This window comes from Talpa occidentalis, unplaced genomic scaffold (genome assembly GCF_014898055.3).
Source record: "Talpa occidentalis isolate TD23 unplaced genomic scaffold, MPIMG_talOcc4v2.1 talOcc4.12, whole genome shotgun sequence".
Classification (NCBI taxonomy): domain Eukaryota; kingdom Metazoa; phylum Chordata; class Mammalia; order Eulipotyphla; family Talpidae; genus Talpa; species Talpa occidentalis.
Genome location: NW_023601212.1, coordinates 48200992 through 48218901, shown reverse-complemented (window position 1 = coordinate 48218901; position 17910 = coordinate 48200992). Strand labels below are relative to the sequence as shown.

At 55.8% G+C, this 17910-nt stretch overlaps 2 protein-coding genes across 4 annotated transcripts; both read left to right on the top strand.

The window, feature by feature from the left end:
* Window positions 1-779: 779 nt before the first annotated feature.
* Window positions 780-10717, top strand: GMIP (GEM interacting protein). Of its 2 annotated transcripts, XM_037506266.1 has the most exons (21): window positions 780-922; window positions 1928-2024; window positions 2517-2592; window positions 2699-2756; window positions 3319-3444; window positions 3523-3587; window positions 3687-3794; window positions 4251-4331; window positions 4407-4577; window positions 4660-4797; window positions 4997-5193; window positions 5487-5593; window positions 5672-5761; window positions 6112-6189; window positions 6258-6412; window positions 6624-6812; window positions 6910-7047; window positions 7150-7346; window positions 7673-8054; window positions 9490-9556; window positions 9686-10717. In XM_037506266.1, the coding sequence occupies exons 1-21, from the start codon at window positions 904-906 to the stop codon at window positions 10057-10059; spliced, it is 2913 nt and encodes a 970-aa protein (XP_037362163.1). In that variant the 5' UTR covers window positions 780-903; the 3' UTR covers window positions 10060-10717. The 2 variants fall into 2 exon arrangements, with proteins under 2 accessions (XP_037362163.1, XP_054549373.1); XM_054693398.1 differs by lacking the exon at window positions 780-922 and having other exon boundaries at window positions 1986-2022.
* A 311-nt stretch (window positions 10718-11028) lies between these two features.
* LPAR2 (lysophosphatidic acid receptor 2) lies at window positions 11029-16595 on the top strand. Of its 2 annotated transcripts, none has more exons than XM_037504418.2 (3): window positions 11029-11106; window positions 12122-12863; window positions 13578-16595. In XM_037504418.2, the coding sequence occupies exons 2-3, from the start codon at window positions 12122-12124 to the stop codon at window positions 13889-13891; spliced, it is 1056 nt and encodes a 351-aa protein (XP_037360315.1). In that variant the 5' UTR covers window positions 11029-11106; the 3' UTR covers window positions 13892-16595. The 2 variants fall into 2 exon arrangements, with proteins under 2 accessions (XP_037360315.1, XP_037360314.1); XM_037504417.2 differs by lacking the exon at window positions 11029-11106 and adding an exon at window positions 11339-11445.
* Window positions 16596-17910: the final 1315 nt, after the last annotated feature.

Here is a 17910-nt window from a genome sequence, read left to right as displayed (position 1 = left end):
TTCTTTCCCACTTTGATCCTTTGGTCATCCCCAGCAGCCTAGCCCATCAAGCTTCCCCATGCAGCAGAATGTGACAGGGAAGGGGCAGGGACTAGCCTGTGAACACCATGCAAGGGCTGAGTGTTGGCCAAGCTCTCCCTTCAGCTGCAGTCACTCTGTCCAGAGGCCAAACCCCTGAGATAACCCTAAGGAGGCTTGGGACTTTCAGGGGAGGATTCTTGGGGAACTCAGGGGTCTTTGGCCCCGGTGCCTGAGAGTAGTACTAGGTGTCTTCTGGCTGCTCTAATTAGGACCGCAAGGGCCTGAGCCAGCTTTCGGAGGAGAATACCTCCCAAGCCGGGGGTCTGTGACCCTAGTTTCATTCGAATGAAATTAGGCAGGACTTCAGGCTTCCACCAGGGGGCTCTATGGCCCCAGTCCTGCCAGGAGAGGTTTCAGGAGTCCAAGAGACCCCGGAGTAGAGATGTCAGTGGGGTCCTAGAGTATGGCATGTTCTGTGGGGTGGGAGGGTTGCTGTGTGCTGGGGCTTTAGGGTGGGGCAAACCCTGGGGTGAGCTTTGGTAGGGAAGGAGTCCAGAAACGCCTAGGTCTGGGGGTGTACCAGCCTGCAGTGGTCCGCTCGGAGGGTTGGCCTAGGTTGGGGGAGGTCCGAGCCTGGAGGGAGGGGTAGGACGGGGGTGGTCCGGGCAACAACTATAAGCTTCGTGACCGTGGAGGCGTGGCCTGTCTGTGGGGTGTGATCTAAGACACGGCCTCTAGTGAGGGGCGGGGTCTCCACTAGGCGAGGCGGTACCGAGCCCAGGCGGGCGGCGGCCAAGACAGGAAATCAATCGGGGCTGTGCCCCGCCGGCGCACGATCCCCTCCCGGTCCCTGTCCCTGCCGAGCGATCCTCTGGCCGGGCCATGGACACCGCAGAGCCGGGTAGGCGATCCGGGATACGGGATATGAAAGGGGCCTCCCCCGGTCCACTCCACTGACTAAACGAGGGACCTCGCCTGTCCCTCTCCACTCAGAAAACCGGGAGAGACGTTCCTAAATGGGGAGGATACGGAGATCCTCCATTGTGGAGAACCCTAAACTGAAAGGGTCTGGACGCAGGTTCCTAGCCCCCTCCCTCCCTCTTTGGAGTCGTCACCCCGGATGCCTGGGGGAAGGGGCCCAGGAAGGGGAAGTGGCCGCTTCTGCTTCTGAAATTTGTGATGGGGGCAGGGTGTCACTGTCGCTGGTGGAGAGGGCGACGTGGCAGGGTGCCCACCCGGCTCCTCCATAGCACAGGGAGGAGGCAGCCCAGATCTACGTCCCCTGGAAAGGGGGGCGGTGGCTGAAATGTGACAAGGTTGGAGTTGTTTCCCCGCAGTCTTTGTGTTTCTGCTGTGCATGTTGTCATTTGGTCTTTAAGTCCCTTGTGGTTTCAGCCCGCCTGCGTGTATTTCAGTATTAGCTGTGTGCGTCTGGCCCTTGTATATATCCATCTGTCTGGCCTGAGGTCCATGTGGTTCCATTGTCAAGCCAGCTTTCCCCCTCCCCCCTCACACCCCTCCTCCCCCAGTGTGGATGCATCAGGGGCATCTGTTTTGTCACTTTGCCTATGGGATGTGTTTGTGTGGATGTCTCTGCTGCTTTGAGCAGCTGTCTCTGTGTTTGGTTGTGCCTGAGTCCATTTGCCTGCCGTGCAGAGTGGGCCCCACCCAATGCCATTCTCACTTCATCCAGGCTCAGGCACCGCCCCCCCCCCATCCTGAATGTCCCACTGGGCCAGTGAGCCTCTCTCTCTCTCTCTCTCTCTCTCTCTCTCTCTCTCTCTCTCTTTCTCTCTCTTCCTCCCCCAAACCCCATCCCACCCTACCCCTCACCACCAAACTACTGGCTTCAGTGACTAGAGGAAGGCTTCTCACTTGGCCCCTGTATGACACACCCCTCTTCCAGGGATACTCCCGGCCCCAGCTCCAGCTCCAGAGAGCAGGAAGAGGTACAGTGATATCTTCCGGAGTCTGGACAACCTTGAGATCTCACTGGTGAACGTGTGAGTCTGAGCCTGGGTCATCCCCAAATCCTTCCAGGATCCCCCAGTCCCTAACCATATAGGTGCCCTGAAGCTCCATCAGGAATCTGCAACATCTAAATCCATTTACCTAATAACCTAATGAGTCTAAGATAGAACCCTCCAAGACACCCAAATATCCCAAAATTCAATCCCCCAAATCCACTGGAAATTCCCAATGTTGTCCTAGGATCCCCACTTATTCTTTTTGTGACCCCTTAAAGCATTTGAAATTCCTATAATCTCTATGAACCCCAAAGTTACCTGGGACCCCTCAAACCCTGTCTCAAATCTTATAAAACAAACTGACCTGATTTTTCCCCACCCCACCCCCAAAAAATCCCTCAGACCTCCCAGATGCAAGAGCTATTATAGAAGTGATATCCAGGACATTTCCCCAGCTGCCCTGAGGCCCAGCAGTCCTAGGAGGGGTACACTAGGTGAGGGTGGCATCCTAACATCCTTACTTCCCAGGAACCTGGAGATGCTGGCTGGAGACCCTGCACTTTCAGGAGACCCAGATTCTGACAAGCCCCCCACAGCCACTGTGGTGAGGAGGTTCCGGGGGCAGGAGGGAGGGGGCCTCTGGAATGAGGAGCTCTAGAGAGGTGGGACTCCTGTTTTGCTTGTCCCAAATGTTTCTTCCTCCCCCTCAGACCAATGAAACCAGCCATTGGAGTGGTCCTTCCCCAGAGGGTCCTGTTCCCCTTACAGGTAGGGGGTTTTCAGGCCCGGTTGGGTGGGGACAGAAAGGCATCCTCTCAACGAGTCACCACTGACTGCCTATTCCGAGGACATGGCAGAGCACATAATAGAGCCGAGCCCCTCAGGGAGCTGCCAGTCTGAGTTAATAAACAGAGGGAGGGCCTCACTAGTGGAGCAAGGGGTTAAGTCTCACTATGAAGCTAGCCACAGCCACTGCAGCACAAGTTCAATCCCTGGCCAGGGAGCTACCCACATGGAGCAGCAGACCTCTCCTGACTCGCCCGCTGCTCCCCTCAGCAGTGTATTTCAGTTGATCCACCTATTCTGTTCCCCGCTCTGTCTCTGGAGGGTCCTCTCACCATCCCTGCACCTCTGGCCTACACCCCAGTTCTTGTATGCATAAATAAATAAATCTTTTTTTAAAATAAAGAAAAAGTACATTCTCAGCAATTGATCACAAAGGGATGTCGTGGTGCAGGGAATGCAGGGGTGTAGAATAGGGGCCACAGCTCTGGTCTGGGAACTCTGGGAAAACTTCAAGGGAGGGCAGAGGTCCACTGGTCTACCCCAGGGGAAGAACTGGATTTGCGGCTCATTCGGACCAAGGGCGGTATCGATGCAGCCCTGGAGTATGCCAAGACCTGGAGCCGCTACGTCAAGGAGCTACTGGCCTGGACAGAGAAGAGGGCCAATCATGGTAAGGGCTTCTTCTGCCCAGTCCCAGTCCCCAGGTGAATCCCCTGGTCATATTCACATGCCTGTTCTCTTCCCACAGAGCTGGAGTTTTCCAAAAGCATCATAAAGATGGCAGAGGCTGGCAAGGTGTCAATCCACCAACAGGTAGCTAGGAGCAGAACTCCCCGCCCCCAGCCTAAGTCCTCCAGAACCCCAACCCTGTCTCCCTAGATTCTCAGCATCCTCCAACACCCCTGTCCCCAGAGCCACATGCCACTGCAGTACGTCTACACCCTGTTTCTGGAACATGACCTCAACCTGGGAAACTTAGCCATGGAGACGGTGGCCCAGCAGAGAAGAGACTACTACCAGGTGAGGGCATCTTACTGTCCTTCATTCAGGGTTCTGAATACAAGCACCCTGGTGAAGGCCACTGTTACAATAAGCTATTTTGCTGATGAGGAAGCTGAGGCCCGGAGATGCTAAGGAACTTGCCCAAGGTTACCCATCAGAGATTCAAACCAGGCTTCCTGAGCTATTGCAAAATTGTGCTGTTGTTTGTTTGCTGGGGGTGGGGGGCAGGGGAGGCGAGAGGGATGCAACCCTAGAACTGAGGATTCCCAGGAAAAGAGCCTTGGCATCTCTGGGTCCAGGCAAAAGGGAGCAGGGGACCACTGAGATTCTGTGGGGACATGGGGGTAGGGGAGAACTGGTCTGGGAGAGAGTACAGACCCAGAAAACTGTCCCAAGGACAAACGGCATGAAGCCTGGGGGGATAGAAGTGCTAGGTCGCCCTGAGGCAGCATCCCCAACCTCCATCCTTGCCAGCCCCTGGCCGCCAAGCGGACTGAGATTGAAAAGTGGCGGAAGGAGTTCAAGGAGCAGTGGCTGAAAGAGCAGAAGCGGATGGTGAGGTGCAGGGTGGGTGGAGGTTTGGGCAAGGCAAGGAGAAGGGGTAATGACAGTGTCCCACCCCATGCCCAGAACGAGGCTGTGCAGGCGCTGCGGAGGGCCCAGCTCCAGTATGAGCAGCGCAGCGAGGACCTGCGGGTGCGTTCCCAGGCATCCCCGGAGGACCTGGCTCCCCAAGCCTCGCCAGGACCCAGCAAGCAGCAGGAAAAGCGGCGGCGCTCAAGAGAGGAGGCCCAGGCCAAGGTGGGGACCCCACCCGGGTGCCCCCCAGTACTGTGGTATCCTTGACCACACTGTCTCCCACACATGCCCGTGGTTTCTCCAGGTGCAGGAGGCTGAGGCTCAGTACCAGGCCTGTGTCCGTGAGGCCAACGCACGGCAGCAAGACCTGGAAGCCACCAAGCAACGGATTGTGTCACACATTCGCAAGCTGGTGCTACAGGGGGACGAAGTGCTGAGGCGGGTGAGACCCTGCCCCATGGCTTCCCCCAACTCTCTTTTGGGCCCTAGTTGAGGGCTCTGTCCCCAGACTTCCTCCAGTATACCAGAACTTGCTGCCTCTCCCTATATAGGAAGTTCCTGCTCCCCGCAAACCCTAACCACAATTCCATCTCCCCTTCCCTGGGGTCCCGCCCCTTTCCTACGCTGTCTCTGCTTTGCAGGTAACCCTAGGACTATTCGGGCTGCGGGGAGCACAGGCAGAGCATGGCCCCCGAACCTTTGCAGCCCTGGCTGAGTGCTGTGCACCCTTCGAGCCCGGCCAGCGCTACCAGGAGTTGGTGCGGGCACTGCAGCCTGAGGCCCCCCCGGCCCCACCACCTGCCTTCTCCTTCCAGGAGCTCGTGCCCTCCGTGAACAGGTGGGCCCTGAGCAGAGTCTGTGCGAGTCCCAGAGACGCTTAGCACAGTGGGGCTGAGTCCCCAGCATCAGAGAACTTAAATACTCTGTACTTGGATTTAGTACCATTTTAGGGGGTTGTCCGGTCCTGGTGTACAGGGACTTTGGGGTTACTGCACTGGGTGCTGCAGTGCTCGTAGGCATCAAGGTTTGCAGACCCAAGAACTTGGAGTTGGGTCCCAGAAGTGATGCCTGGATGCTGTCACCCCAGCCCAGTTTTTTGGTTATTAGAGTCCTCAAACCTCTCCTTCTCAGCTCTTCTCTGGACACAAGACGGAAGGTCTCTGGTCCCCCACCTCCACGGCTGGATGAGAGTACTGCTGAGCAAGGTCCTTGGGAGGACACAAACACAGGCTGGCAAGGTGAGTGCCGAGAGGGTCAGGTGGGAACAGTGTCTGGACTGGAGCCATCGCCATTCTAACAGAACTTTATCCTCCTAGGTACCCCAGGCCCCACTCCGGGCAGTGATGTGGACAGTGTGGGTGGTGGCAGTGAATCTCGGTCTCTGGACTCCCCCACTTCCAGCCCAGGTGGGCCAAGACCTGACCCTGCCCCACTCCTGACCAACCATCCTCCAAGTCCTGATCAGACTTTGACCTTCTATCTCTAACCTGTCCTCTAACCTATCTTGCACCCCTGACCTCTTTCCCTAATCAGTGACCCATTCTCTTGACCCATCTTCTGAATCACTCCACAGGTTGCTGATCCATTCTCCAACCCCTTATCTCTGAGCTGTCTGACCCCTCCTAAATTCTGACCCCTTTTCCCATGGGCATCTGTGGGAACTTCTAGAAGGTTTGAAAACCAAAAATGTCTCCTTAGCCTTTGAGCCTCCCCATTGCCCCTGTGACTCCCAACCTCTATGATCCTCTGACTCCAGGCCCTGGCACCAGGCGGTTGGTAAAGGTCTCATCCACAGGCACTGAGTCATCAGATGACTTTGAAGAAAGAGAACCTGGTAAGGCTGGAAGCAGGTGGGGCAGAGTGGGGGTTAGACCAGGTACCTCTGACCCCGTCTCCTCTCAGACCTAGGAGATGGGCTGGAGAATGGGGCAGGCAGCCCCTTCAGGAAGTGGACGCTGTCCAGCGCAGCCCAAACACACCGACTACGGAGGCTTCGAGGCCCAGCCAAGTGCCGTGAGTGCGAGGCCTTCATGGTCAGCGGGACCGAGTGCGAGGAGGTATGACCTGGGCTGATGACCCTATGATCTCTGTGACCCCCTGATGACCTACTTGACCCAAGACACCTCCCTGAGCTGAGATCCCTGTAACTTTCCTGCCCCAGGGACCTGCCTTGATCCGATGATCAATGAGACTCCAGTCTTCTGAGAATCTTACCCTCTCTTCCCTGAGACCCCAGTAACCTCCCTAACCCTGTGACCTTCCCCCCAGTGCTATCTAACCTGCCACAAGCGCTGTCTGGAGACTCTGCTGATTCTCTGCGGACACAGGCGGCTACCAGCCCGGACCTCCCTCTTTGGGGTTGACTTCCTGCAGCTGCCCAGGGACTTCCCAGAAGAGGTGCCCTTTGTTGTCACCAGGTGCACGGCGGAGATAGAACAGCGCGGCCTGGGTGTGCAGGTGCCACCTTGACCCCTGACCATTCCCAGTAGTGACCCAGCCTTCTCAATGGCCAGATCTTGAAACAGGTATCCATTTCCCACCTTCTGCCCTGTAGGGCATTTATCGGGTCAGCGGGTCCCGGGTCCGTGTGGAGCGGCTGTGTCAGGCTTTCGAGAACGGCCGAGCATTGGTGGACCTGTCAGGGAACTCACCACATGACATCTCCAGTGTCCTCAAACGATTCCTCCAGGAGGTGGGTGCTCAGGGACTCACGGGGCAGGGGCCCGGAGGGCTCAGTGTGAGGACCCTCCACAGCCCACCCACACCCATGTCCCTCCCACCATTCCACCCCCAGCTCACTGACCCTGTGGTCCCCTTCCACCTCTACGGCGCCTTCATCTCTCTGGCTAAGACCCTGCATGCAGACCCTGGGCAACACCCTGGGACCCCCAGCCCCAGCCCTGAGATTATCCGCTCGCTGAAGACCCTCTTGGTGCAGCTGCCTGACTCTAACTACTACACCCTGCGGCACCTGGTGGCCCATCTGTTCAGGTGTGCACTGTCCCCGACCTTGAAATATGACTGACCCAAGCCATGGATCTGTGACTCCTTCCCTGGATCTGCGACTATGGACCACTGGGACTGACCCCTGATACTGACCTCTGACCTTTGCATGTGTTTGCTGAGCTCTGAACCTTAATACATGACTCCTCACGTTGGGTGCTGACCCTTGACCTCCAACACCAGGCATGTGGCTGCTGGTCTGAAACAATGACCAGGACCACTTACCTGTGACTAGGGCAAGTGCCCACCGGCTGCAGTTCCTGACGATCAGTGACTGTGCACCCATGCCCTGACCCTTTTCACACTTTCCCCAGGGTGGCTGCACAGTTTGAGGAAAACAAGATGTCTGCCAACAACCTGGGCATTGTGTTTGGGCCCACGCTGCTGCAACCGCCAGACAGTCCAGGGACAGCTGGCTCTGGCTCTGTCACCTGCCTGCTGGACTCCGGGCACCAGGCCCAGCTGGTGGAGTTCCTCATCCTGCACTACGAGCAGATCTTTGGGATGGACGAGCTCCCCCTGACCACTGAGACTCTGCTCCGAGACCCTAGCCCAGCTCCTGGGCCCCTCACAACTAACCCCCAGCCATCACCTCCACATCTTACCCCAGACCTTTTGCCCCCAACCCTAGACTCTGACCCAGACGCAGATCCCCACAGTGCCCTGGAAAAGCATCCTGAAGTCACGCCCTCCCAGGTAGGAGCCTGCCTGACCCACAGACACGGGGAGGCTGCTCTCTTTTTAATCCTCCCACTCTATTCTATATCCCTTCCTTCTCTCTTTGCTTCCTGCCTTCCTTCCTTCTTTCCTTCCTTCCCTCTTTCCTTCCTTCCTTCCTTCCTGCTTTCCTGCCTTCTTTTCTTTCTTCCTTCCCCCTTCTTTTCTGTTAATTTTCTCTTTCAGTCTCTCCCTCTCTTCCCTCCTTTTCTGATTTTTCCTGTGCTCATTCTGGAAGACATACTAGGAGACAGAGTGGTAGTTAATAATGGAGTAACATCAGGGCACAGCCTACAGAGGTATTAATGTGATCATTCATTCCTTCCACAGCATACTTATTGAACCCCTACCCCAAGCATTGTTCTATGCATTGCGATTACATCAGTGAGCAGAACATTCCTCTTGGTGCCTGCATTCTAGTGGGGAAGAAACCCCCAGTAAACAAAGATCAAAGTCGGTTATGTAGGCTAGTACATGGTGATGGGTACTATGGAGAAGAAAAAAAAGGGGTAAGGTACAAGATATGGGGGCACCAAGTGAGAGGCAGAGGACTGCTGGAGACCAGCTCAGTTGGAAGAATAGGATAGTACGAGCGTGTCTCATTCAGAAGGTGGATTTGAGCAGACTAGAAGGATATTAGGGGAGAAGTAAACCAGGTGGAGATTGGAATGGTCCAAGCAATGGGAACAGCCAGTGCCAAGGTCTTGAGGTGGGAGCATGCCTGGTGGGTTAGGGCACAGCACCACACTGTAGTGAATGAGGGTAGGATGGCAGCAAAGAAGCCAAAAGCCATCACTGACTGTACCTACTACACACACATAATGGGTGCCCTGAGAGAAAACTATTAGTGCAAACTGTTTTAAGATGAACTCTTACAGGGGGCTTCCCTGTCCCTCAGATCCTCGTACACATCATTCCTGAGAGTGCCAACTGCCCCATAGCAGCCAGAGATGGAGGAGAGGTTGCCAGTGAGCCGTGGCTCACTGTGAACTGGGATGGCTCCGAAAGTGCTCAGGACAGTGTCTGACACATATTAAGGACTCAGCTACTATTAGAATGTAACCAAGGGCAGAACCTCAAGAATATACAGATAAACTAAAAAGTAGACATAAAGTGACAGCAATCAGAGCAGCATGAAGATGGGTCATTCTCTGGTCCCAGTGCAAAGATGGCAAAGAGGGCCACTTCCATGCTGGCCCTCAGGTGAACAAGGGCCATTTGCTGCGTGGAGCTCAAAGTGAGCTGTTCTGCACAGGGGCAAGCAGTAGTACACTATAAAGGCATCAGCTCCCCTCCAGATACCACAGCTGCAGAGGAACTTTAGCATATCTAGGAAGAACCCCTTGGTTCTCCAAGAGTCTCCAAGAACTGGGATTTTATTATTGGGGTCTCCTTCTTGGGCTTCTCCCTGCAGATTCCAACCTCAGAGAGTGACCAGAGAGAGGAGGCTGCCAAAGATACCAAAGATGAGGGAGGAGAAGGTGAGTGTGTGGGTGAGTAACCCAGGAGTTCTGATGGTGTCCTTGCCCTAGGGTAGCTTCTCTGAGAGATAACTCCTGGGGGGTATCCACAAAACTGAGGGTACTCAGCATTGACCACCCCATCCACAGTGTCCTGCCAAGGCCCTGAGGACTCACTCCTGGGGACGCAGTCCCGTGGCCACTTCAGCCGCCAACCAGTGAAGTATCCCCGGGGGGGTGTGCGGCCTGTCACCCACCAGCTGTCCAGCTTGGCCCTAGTGGCTTCCAAATTGTGTGAAGACACTCCAATCACATCAGTGCCCCAAGGGAGCTTGCGGAGCCGGGGGCCTGGCCCTGCTGCTGCCTCCCCTGAGAGCAGTACCCTTCGCCGTACCCCAATTCCCAAGCATTTTGAGATCACCCAGGAGACAGCCCGGCTACTTTCCAAGCTGCCCGATGAGGCAGTGCCCAAGACCACCTGCTGCCCAGACCCCCAGCCCGAGGAAGTGGAGGACCACCTCTGACCATCCTAGCACTCTGACAAGGAACCCAAAACTGAGAAGATGATCCTCTCTTCTCCTGAGGAGCTCAATGGTGGGGAGTCTAGAGAGGTCCTATAAGGAAAGACTACGCAGCCTAGGGGAGGACTAAAACCCTTCAGGGGGCATTGTACCAGGGTCCCCAATAGACAGAGTCACTGCCAAGCATCCAGGTTCAGAGGTCACTCAGGGTCAATACTCAGGGTCAATACAGGTCAAGGAGTCCTTGGGGTTCACCTAGTCTGACCCCTGGGACAGGGGTGCCTTTTGCACCCTTAATTGTGGCCACTCCTTAGCTGCCCCCAAGTGACCAGCTCTTGGAGGGAATGGGCAGCCCACACCCGACATCCTGGTGGTGCCTGGGATCTGACTGCCTCTGAATAAATTGTGGCTTTGTACCCTTGAATGTGTCTTTCTTTGGCAGGGGAGGACCACAGGGAAGAAGCATTGGAAGGCAGCTTTTTCTGATCCCATTTTACCCACCAGGAGAGCTGAGGCCCCTTTCTTTCACGTCTAAATACCCCTCAGCAGGCAGTCAGGGCTGGACCTGGGCTTCGGACTGAGTCACACCGGCCCGGCCCTCCGGATCTAGGAGTCCCCGATCCGGTCCTGCATAATCAAACAAATATAACAAAAGTGCAGATAACCGGGACAATAGGGCTGTGTGCTCTGGGCCGTGGGAGCCGGGGGCCGCCGCGGGGTCCGCAGGGGCGGTTCGCGAGAAACTGGAGTGCGGCCGGAGGGTCGGCTGCGGCCGGAGGGGTCCGAGGGTCCGCGAGGCCCCTGGAGGGAGGCTGCAGCTCGGGCCTGGGGACCCGGGCGGGGCGGGGGTCCCGGCGGCGGGGCGGTCGGATCAGGGCGTGGCTTGGAGCGCGGCGATGGATTGGACGCGAGGAGCAGGGGGGTGGGGCCGGGGCGGGGGCGTGCGCCCAGAGACCACCCGGAGCTGCGCCTGGCGGGGCGAGGTCACGGCGAGAATTCTGGGGCTGCAAGTGACTCAGCCCCGGAGGCCCGAAGCCCCGGGCGCGTGAGGTGCGCCGGGCCGGGGATGGGGGTCCCGCGCCGGCATTGGAGGGGCCGCGAGGCGGGGAGAAAATGGGGGGTGGGGCTGTGATTCCGGGCGACTGCGTCCTCGCCCCAGCTTCTAAGCTGGGGTCCTTCAGGTGACGGGAACGGGGCGGGGTTCCCCAGGGGGCGGGGCGTTGGGGCCCGCGCGGGGGTTGGTACCCCGCCTCCCGCTTTCTCTGGGCCCGTCGAGCTCGGCGCACCCAGACGCTCCTCTGCTCTCCCCGCGGTCGCTGGGCCATGGGTCTCAGGCCCGCCCTGACCCCCAGCGAGGCCTCCCCGTCCGCGGCGTGACGGGCGGTCCAGGTGAGACCGGCACCGACCGGGGCGGGAGGGCAGGAGTACCGGGAAGGGTGCGACACGTGCGTGCTGAGCCCCCAGCTCCTCCCCCAGCCTGGGGCCGCCGGGAGGCCGGCTTGCCGCCTCCCTACTCGCCCCCTTTGTCACAGAGGCCGCCAGGGGCCTCCGCTCCTTCCGCCCGCTTCTCTTCTGGAGCCTTCTCGCCCAAAGCCCCCCGCCCAACTTCTGGGCTGCCTCACGGCCACTCTGATCGCCCCGGTCACCTGCACGCCCCCGCGGTGACCCCACCCTGCATCTCTGCTCCTGCTCTGACCCCAGCACTAAAATGACTGCTTTCACCCACTTTCATCCCCTCTGGCTGGAGCACTGACATGACTAGAATGACAGCGCTGAAATGACTCCCTCCACCCACCACCCCCTACAACACAGGTCACAGTGTTGGGCAGATGGCTTTTAGTTTTGCTTCTTTCCATTGAAAAGCAAAACCAGCCGGGTCATTTGATTTGGGAGGTATCTTTGTGAGAGTCTTAAATAAGCAACAGCTGCGCTAGTCCATGTTTGTTTCCCCCTCCCCTGTGCCCCAGACTTCTGAGTTTGAGACCCTTGCCCTTCTGGCCGCAGCCCTGCCCCTGTGTTCCTCCAGCAAAGCCACCTGCACTGACCTCTCCCTCTGTGCCCCCAGATGGCCTCCATGGGCCAGTGCTACCACAACGAGACCATTGGCTTCTTCTACAACAACAGCGGCAAGGAGCTGAGCTCCCACTGGCGGCCCAAGGATGTGGTGGTGGTGGCACTGGGGCTCACCGTCAGCATGCTGGTGCTGCTGACCAACCTGCTAGTCATCGCAGCTATCGCCTCCAACCGCCGTTTCCACCAGCCCATTTACTACCTGCTTGGCAACCTGGCTGCTGCTGACCTCTTTGCTGGTGTGGCCTACCTCTTTCTTATGTTCCACACAGGTCCACGCACAGCCCGGCTCTCCATTGAGAGCTGGTTCCTGAGGCAGGGCCTGCTAGATGCGAGCCTGACAGCATCAGTGGCCACACTGCTGGCCATTGCTGTGGAGCGGCACCGCAGCGTGATGGCCGTGCAGCTGCACAGCCGCCTGCCCCGTGGCAGGGTCATCATGCTCATCGTGGGCGTGTGGGTGGCTGCGCTGGGCCTGGGGCTGCTGCCTGCCCGGTTCTGGCACTGCCTCTGTGCCCTAAAACACTGCTCACGCATGGCCCCATTGCTTAGTCGCTCCTACTTGACTGTCTGGGCCCTGTCCAGCCTACTCGTCTTCCTACTCATGGTGGCTGTCTACACCCGCATTTTCTTCTACGTGCGGCGGCGGGTACAGCGCATGTCAGAGCACGTCAGCTGCCATCCCCGCTACCGCGAGACCACACTCAGCCTGGTCAAGACTGTTGTCATCATCCTGGGTGAGTGGGGCCCTCAGCCATGTCTGGGCCACAGGGACCCCACTTTTCCCCTACCCCAAATTCCTACAATAACATGATGGGAGGGAACAATATGAGTAGGGAATCTTCTTCATAGAGGGGATACCTGAACAAAGACCTGAATGCTGGTATGGGGATAAGAGTTCTAGGCAGAGGGAACAGAAGGTGAGAGCACTAGGGACACCAAGTCAGCACCCCCAAAGAGCAGAGGAGACCTTCGTGGCTGGCCTATTGTGCGGGAGAGGTCAACATGGCCTCAAAGGAAGGGCATAGATAGGAGTCATATTTTGTTCTGAGTTCCATTGGAAGCCCTGAAGAGTTTTTAGGAAAGAGTAATGTGGGTCACTCCGTAGAATGTAAAATGATCTGGTCTTGTGGAGGAGGTGGCACCAAACCCCTACCATGATGATACACTACCAGCCACCAAGCACAGAGTAACTCTCCACACCGAGTAGCTGGTCTGCCCCACAGTGATCTCTTTTACCCCACAGAATAAATCTCAGGGAAGAAACACACAGGGCCCTGGCCACTGTGTACAGTTGGGAAAGGTGCACCCTCTTAGCAGTTCTGCCCCATCGCCCTGCCAAGCAGCAAGACAGGCAGCTGTGGCACCGCAAACTGCACAGCTACTATCCAAGCTTAGGGTGCCAGGACCCCTGACAGCTGGCCCTGCTCACACTGGGCTCTATCCCACAGGGGCGTTCGTGGTCTGCTGGACCCCAGCCCAAGTGGTGCTCCTCCTGGATGGTCTGAACTGCAAGTCCTGCAACGTCCTGGCCGTAGAGAAGTATTTCCTGCTCTTGGCCGAGGTCAACTCACTGGTTAATGCCGTGGTGTACTCATGCCGTGATGCCGAGATGCGCCGCACCTTCCGCCACCTTCTCTGCTGTCTGTGTCTCCGCCAGTCCAAACACAAGTCTGACCCATACGCTGCCTCCACCCGGACAAGTGCCAGCACTCGCATCATGCTGCCAGAGAACAGCTACCCTCTGATGGACTCCACCCTCTAGCCACCTTGAACTTCAGGAGAGTGCAGCAATCAATAGATTGTAACCCAGACCACTCATGGGTGCACCTTGCACCTTGCTCAACCTAATCCTCTGGACAGACTTAACAGCAGACCTTTGGCTTGCTATGGTGCAGTAGCACTAGTGGTCTGGCCTCCCCAAGGCCTGGAGATTTGGCGTCATCTCCAAACACCTGGGAGTCAGCTGGGGCGCAGAAATCTTACTCTTTAATCATCTCAGGTTGGGAGTTTTTTAACAGACATTTTTTTTTTATTTGTACTGCACATCCCTGGTAAGCCCTGTGGACATTTTCCTCATCCGTGGTGGTGTGGGTATTAAGGGTAGGAGAGCAGAGGGCACTCTCAGGATGTGTGACTAGATAACAAGAATAATGGACACGCTTTGTTGAGGCTGATTCTTCAGGATCACAGACTAAGCGGTGCTGAGCTGGGAAAGGTTTGTGACCCTTTGCAGCCTCCAGGGGCTTGCCTTGTTCCCCCTTAAAATTGAGAGAGCCCTGGGCCTCCCTGGTGGCACAGCAGGTTCAGCGCAGCGCTGTGAAGCTGTCCGCAGCCTCTGCATCATGAATTCGATTCCTGGCCAGCCAGGGAGCTACCCACATGGCGTGGCAGACCTCTCCTGTCTCGCCTGCTGCTCCCCTCAGCAGTGCTTTCGGCCCGTCTGCCTGTTCTGCTCCCCGCTCTGTCTCTGGTGAATCCTCTTACCCTCCCATGCCTCAGGCCTGTATCCCAGCTCTTGTATAAATAAATAAATCTTTAAAAAAAAAAATTGAGAGGGTCCATGGGGAAGACATGTTATAACAAGTAAACCTTTATTTCCATTCTGAAATCTCCAAAGCATTTTCTGTCACTCAATCTTTCCCTGTGTCCCAGATTTGTCCATCTAGGCTAAGGTCAGTCAGGGTTCCTTCAGCATCTTGGCCCTTTTCTTGTTGTTCTTCAGTCTCTGACCAGCTTTAACCTGTCTCTCTTGTTGGAGTCTTGATATCTCTTCCCTTTTTATCTGTAGCCTCTGCTTATTCCCTGTCTTCATCCTGTAGAGCCCAGAGTTGTCTGTGACCACTTTTTCCAATCTGTGCTTTTGTCTGAGTCCAGGTTGTTAACAGGTACGTTCATCCCATTGCTCAGCCTACTACCTACACACACACTTAGGAGCCAGAGGTAGTGAGGAGGTCCTTGCAGCAGTGTGCAGGCTTGGAGACTTGCAAATTCTCAGGTTCCTCTGATGTGCCTGACCCACTGATAAGCACTTTAGGCACTTCATCATCATCTGCAGCTTGTGGCGCAGGTATTACACTTGTTTTCATGTGAGGACAGTGATTTCAGAAAGGCTGAATCTAGCCTGTCGTTGCAAAGCTTCAAAGGGACACAAAAATGCTGTGAGGGACTAGACAGGCATCTGGGGAAAAGGCTTCAGATTCCCACAAAGTTTGAAGTTGGTCATAAGCACAGCCTGACCTTCTCCACCTAATCCACAGTCCCCCAAAGCCTCAGACGTGCTAGACCGATGATGAGTGTCCTCAGTTACTTAAAGAAGCACCATGGTAGGCACAGAGCAAACCAGGATCTGAATTCTCTGCTTTTCCCTCATTAGGGAGAAAATGGTTATAGCTCAAATTTAAACACAGGCTCTTCAAATTCTTAAACCACTAAAGCAGATATTGCTGAGGTACCCAAACCGTCTAAGTCTTTCCACATTAAATGGGGAAAACTCCCCTGCCCTAAGACAGCTCTGTGAGGAGACAAGTATAAACTGGAGTTCTGAGACTTCTTCAGGACCCAAGGTGAGCAGTATTCTCCTAGGGCCTGGGACCTGAACCCAGAGGTGATGACCCAGGCCAGCACTTTCCACCATGTGCCCAGGCACACCCACAAAAATGCCGTCCTTGTGTCTGTGGGTCTGCTTGGACAGACATGTCACCTTGGGTGGCAAAACAGCTGACCCAATTCCTAAAGGGTGGAGATCCCAGGTGACCTCCAGAAACCGTGCCTCTGTTGCCTACTCTGAGCTGACTGCTCTTGCATCAGCATCCTCAGATTCTAACTCGTCACCCACATTCCTCAGATTTCCTTTGGGATCTTGTCCCATCAGTTTTCCCTCCTCTCCACCCAGTAACTTCAAGTTTGTCTCTGTGGGTCCCTGAAGCTTCCAATTACTCTTCTCCCCACCCCTTCACCCCCTCCCCACACTGGTCTCTGAAGAACAGCAAAGTTACCTGCTGTTTTTTAGGCCTCCTGTGAGGTGCTCTGCTAGCAGCTGACCTGCATAGGGCATCCGCTTTCCATGGTCCTCACATGTTCTAGTACTTCCTGTTACTGGGGCCAAGTATAGGGTTTCCCTTCCTCTGGAAGCTTTTATTTTTCATTTTTATTTTTGGGTTTTTTTTTATGATTTATTTATTTATGCATTTAAGAACTGCTGTACAGGCCAGAGGTGTGGGGGATGAGAGACTTCACCAGAGACAGAGTGGGGAACAGAACAGGCAGATTGACCAAAGTACACTGCTGAGGAAAGTAGCAGGCGAGTCAGGAGAGGTCTGCCACACCATGTGGATCACCTCCCTGGCCATGGATCGAACTTGTGCTGCAGTAGCTGTGGATATCTTCATAGGTTGTGTCTTAACCCCTTGCGCTACCAGGGAGGCCCTCATTTTTATTTTTGGAGAACAAAAAAAAAAAAAAAAAAAAAAAAGGAAAGAAAGGGTGGATTTATTGAAATACCCCGCAAGAGAGAGCAGTGGGCAAAAAGGGAGCAGTCAGCTTATATGGGAGCTTTTGAGGTTGTTCTTAAATTGGCCCTCATCATTCATTCCCATTCCCTGCTGTCTCCTTGGAGGGCCCCCAATCCAATCACTCCAGATGGTGTTTGTGTTTCCTCTCTAGCAGCAATGGGGGAAAGATGGGCTGCACCCTGAAAATTTCCCAGTGAAGCTGAGGACCCTTTGTGAGCTTGCATCTGGAGTTTCCCCAGTGTACAGGCTTTGGATAAGTGATGTGTATCCAGTCTGTCCTTTTCTATTGCATGAGGATCCCGCTCTGATTCCACAAATCTAGAAACAAAGACTTGTGAAGCTTTACTCACTTGGGTGCAGGGTAGGCATTGTTCATTCTGTAACCATGTGTGTAACGGTTGCTAGGCCCAGAATCCTACAGAGCTGAAGAATGAATAAACAAGCCAGGTTACACTTAAGCCAGACCTTGAAAGGTGAATGGATTTCTGCAGCTGAGACTAACCAATCAGACCTAAACTCCCCACCATCACCACATATACCTGTGCCCGCCATGGAAAGTTCCAGGAGCAAGAGTAAGGAGTCCTAGGAGTCCTAGAACTCACCTAATCCTGTGAAAGCTGCGAGGAGTCTTTAGGGGACTGAGAAGGGATAGTGATTTCTGGAGATAAATAGTGGGTATTGATGGGGCTCTGAGAGTCATGGGTTTCTGAGAAGAAAAGTGGCTTGGAGAAAGAGTGGGGTGCTCTAAAAAGGAGGACTCTAAAGAGATGTGTGAGTCTCTGAAGAGTCGGAGCACTGAGCTGGAAGCCAATGAGGGTGAAAGGGGTGCTCTAAAGAGTGAGGAGCTTTGAGGCATGGGGGCTCTGAGGAGATTCTGTGGGTCCCAAGGAGGTCTCTTAGGAAGAGCCGGGGACTCTGAAGAGAATGGGAAGTTTTAAGGAGTGGGGTCTCTGAGGAAGAAGAGAAAAGAAGGGTCTCTGGGCACATGGAGAAGCCTGAGCTGCTGCGAGAGGTCAAGGAGTTGCCCGCCTCAGGCGAAGCCTGTTTCGCGGGCTCTCAGGCAGGAGGAGCGTGGCAGGGGGCGGGAAGCGCCGTTGCCTCGGCAACGCCGGACCGAGTCCCGGACCCCAGCGCGGGCTGGAGGGGCGGGGCCGTGGGCGGGGCCCGGGCGCGCTGCGCGCCTCGCGGCGGTTGGCGGCGTGTCCCGCGCCCTCGCGGAGCCCGACTGCTCGGTGCCTGCGCCCGCAGCCCCCGCGCCCCTCGCCGCCTG

Coding starts and splice junctions, on each gene's coding strand:
- GMIP (XM_037506266.1), top strand. Junction 2,025..2,516: donor GAGATCTCACTGGTGAACGT/GTGAGTCTGAGC, acceptor CTTACTTCCCAG/GAACCTGGAGATGCTGGCTG. Junction 6,190..6,257: donor CTTTGAAGAAAGAGAACCTG/GTAAGGCTGGAA, acceptor GTCTCCTCTCAG/ACCTAGGAGATGGGCTGGAG.
- LPAR2 (XM_037504418.2), top strand. CDS start 12,122: ATGGCCTCCATGGGCCAGTGCTACCACAACGAGACCATTGGCTTCTTC. Junction 12,864..13,577: donor GACTGTTGTCATCATCCTGG/GTGAGTGGGGCC, acceptor TCTATCCCACAG/GGGCGTTCGTGGTCTGCTGG.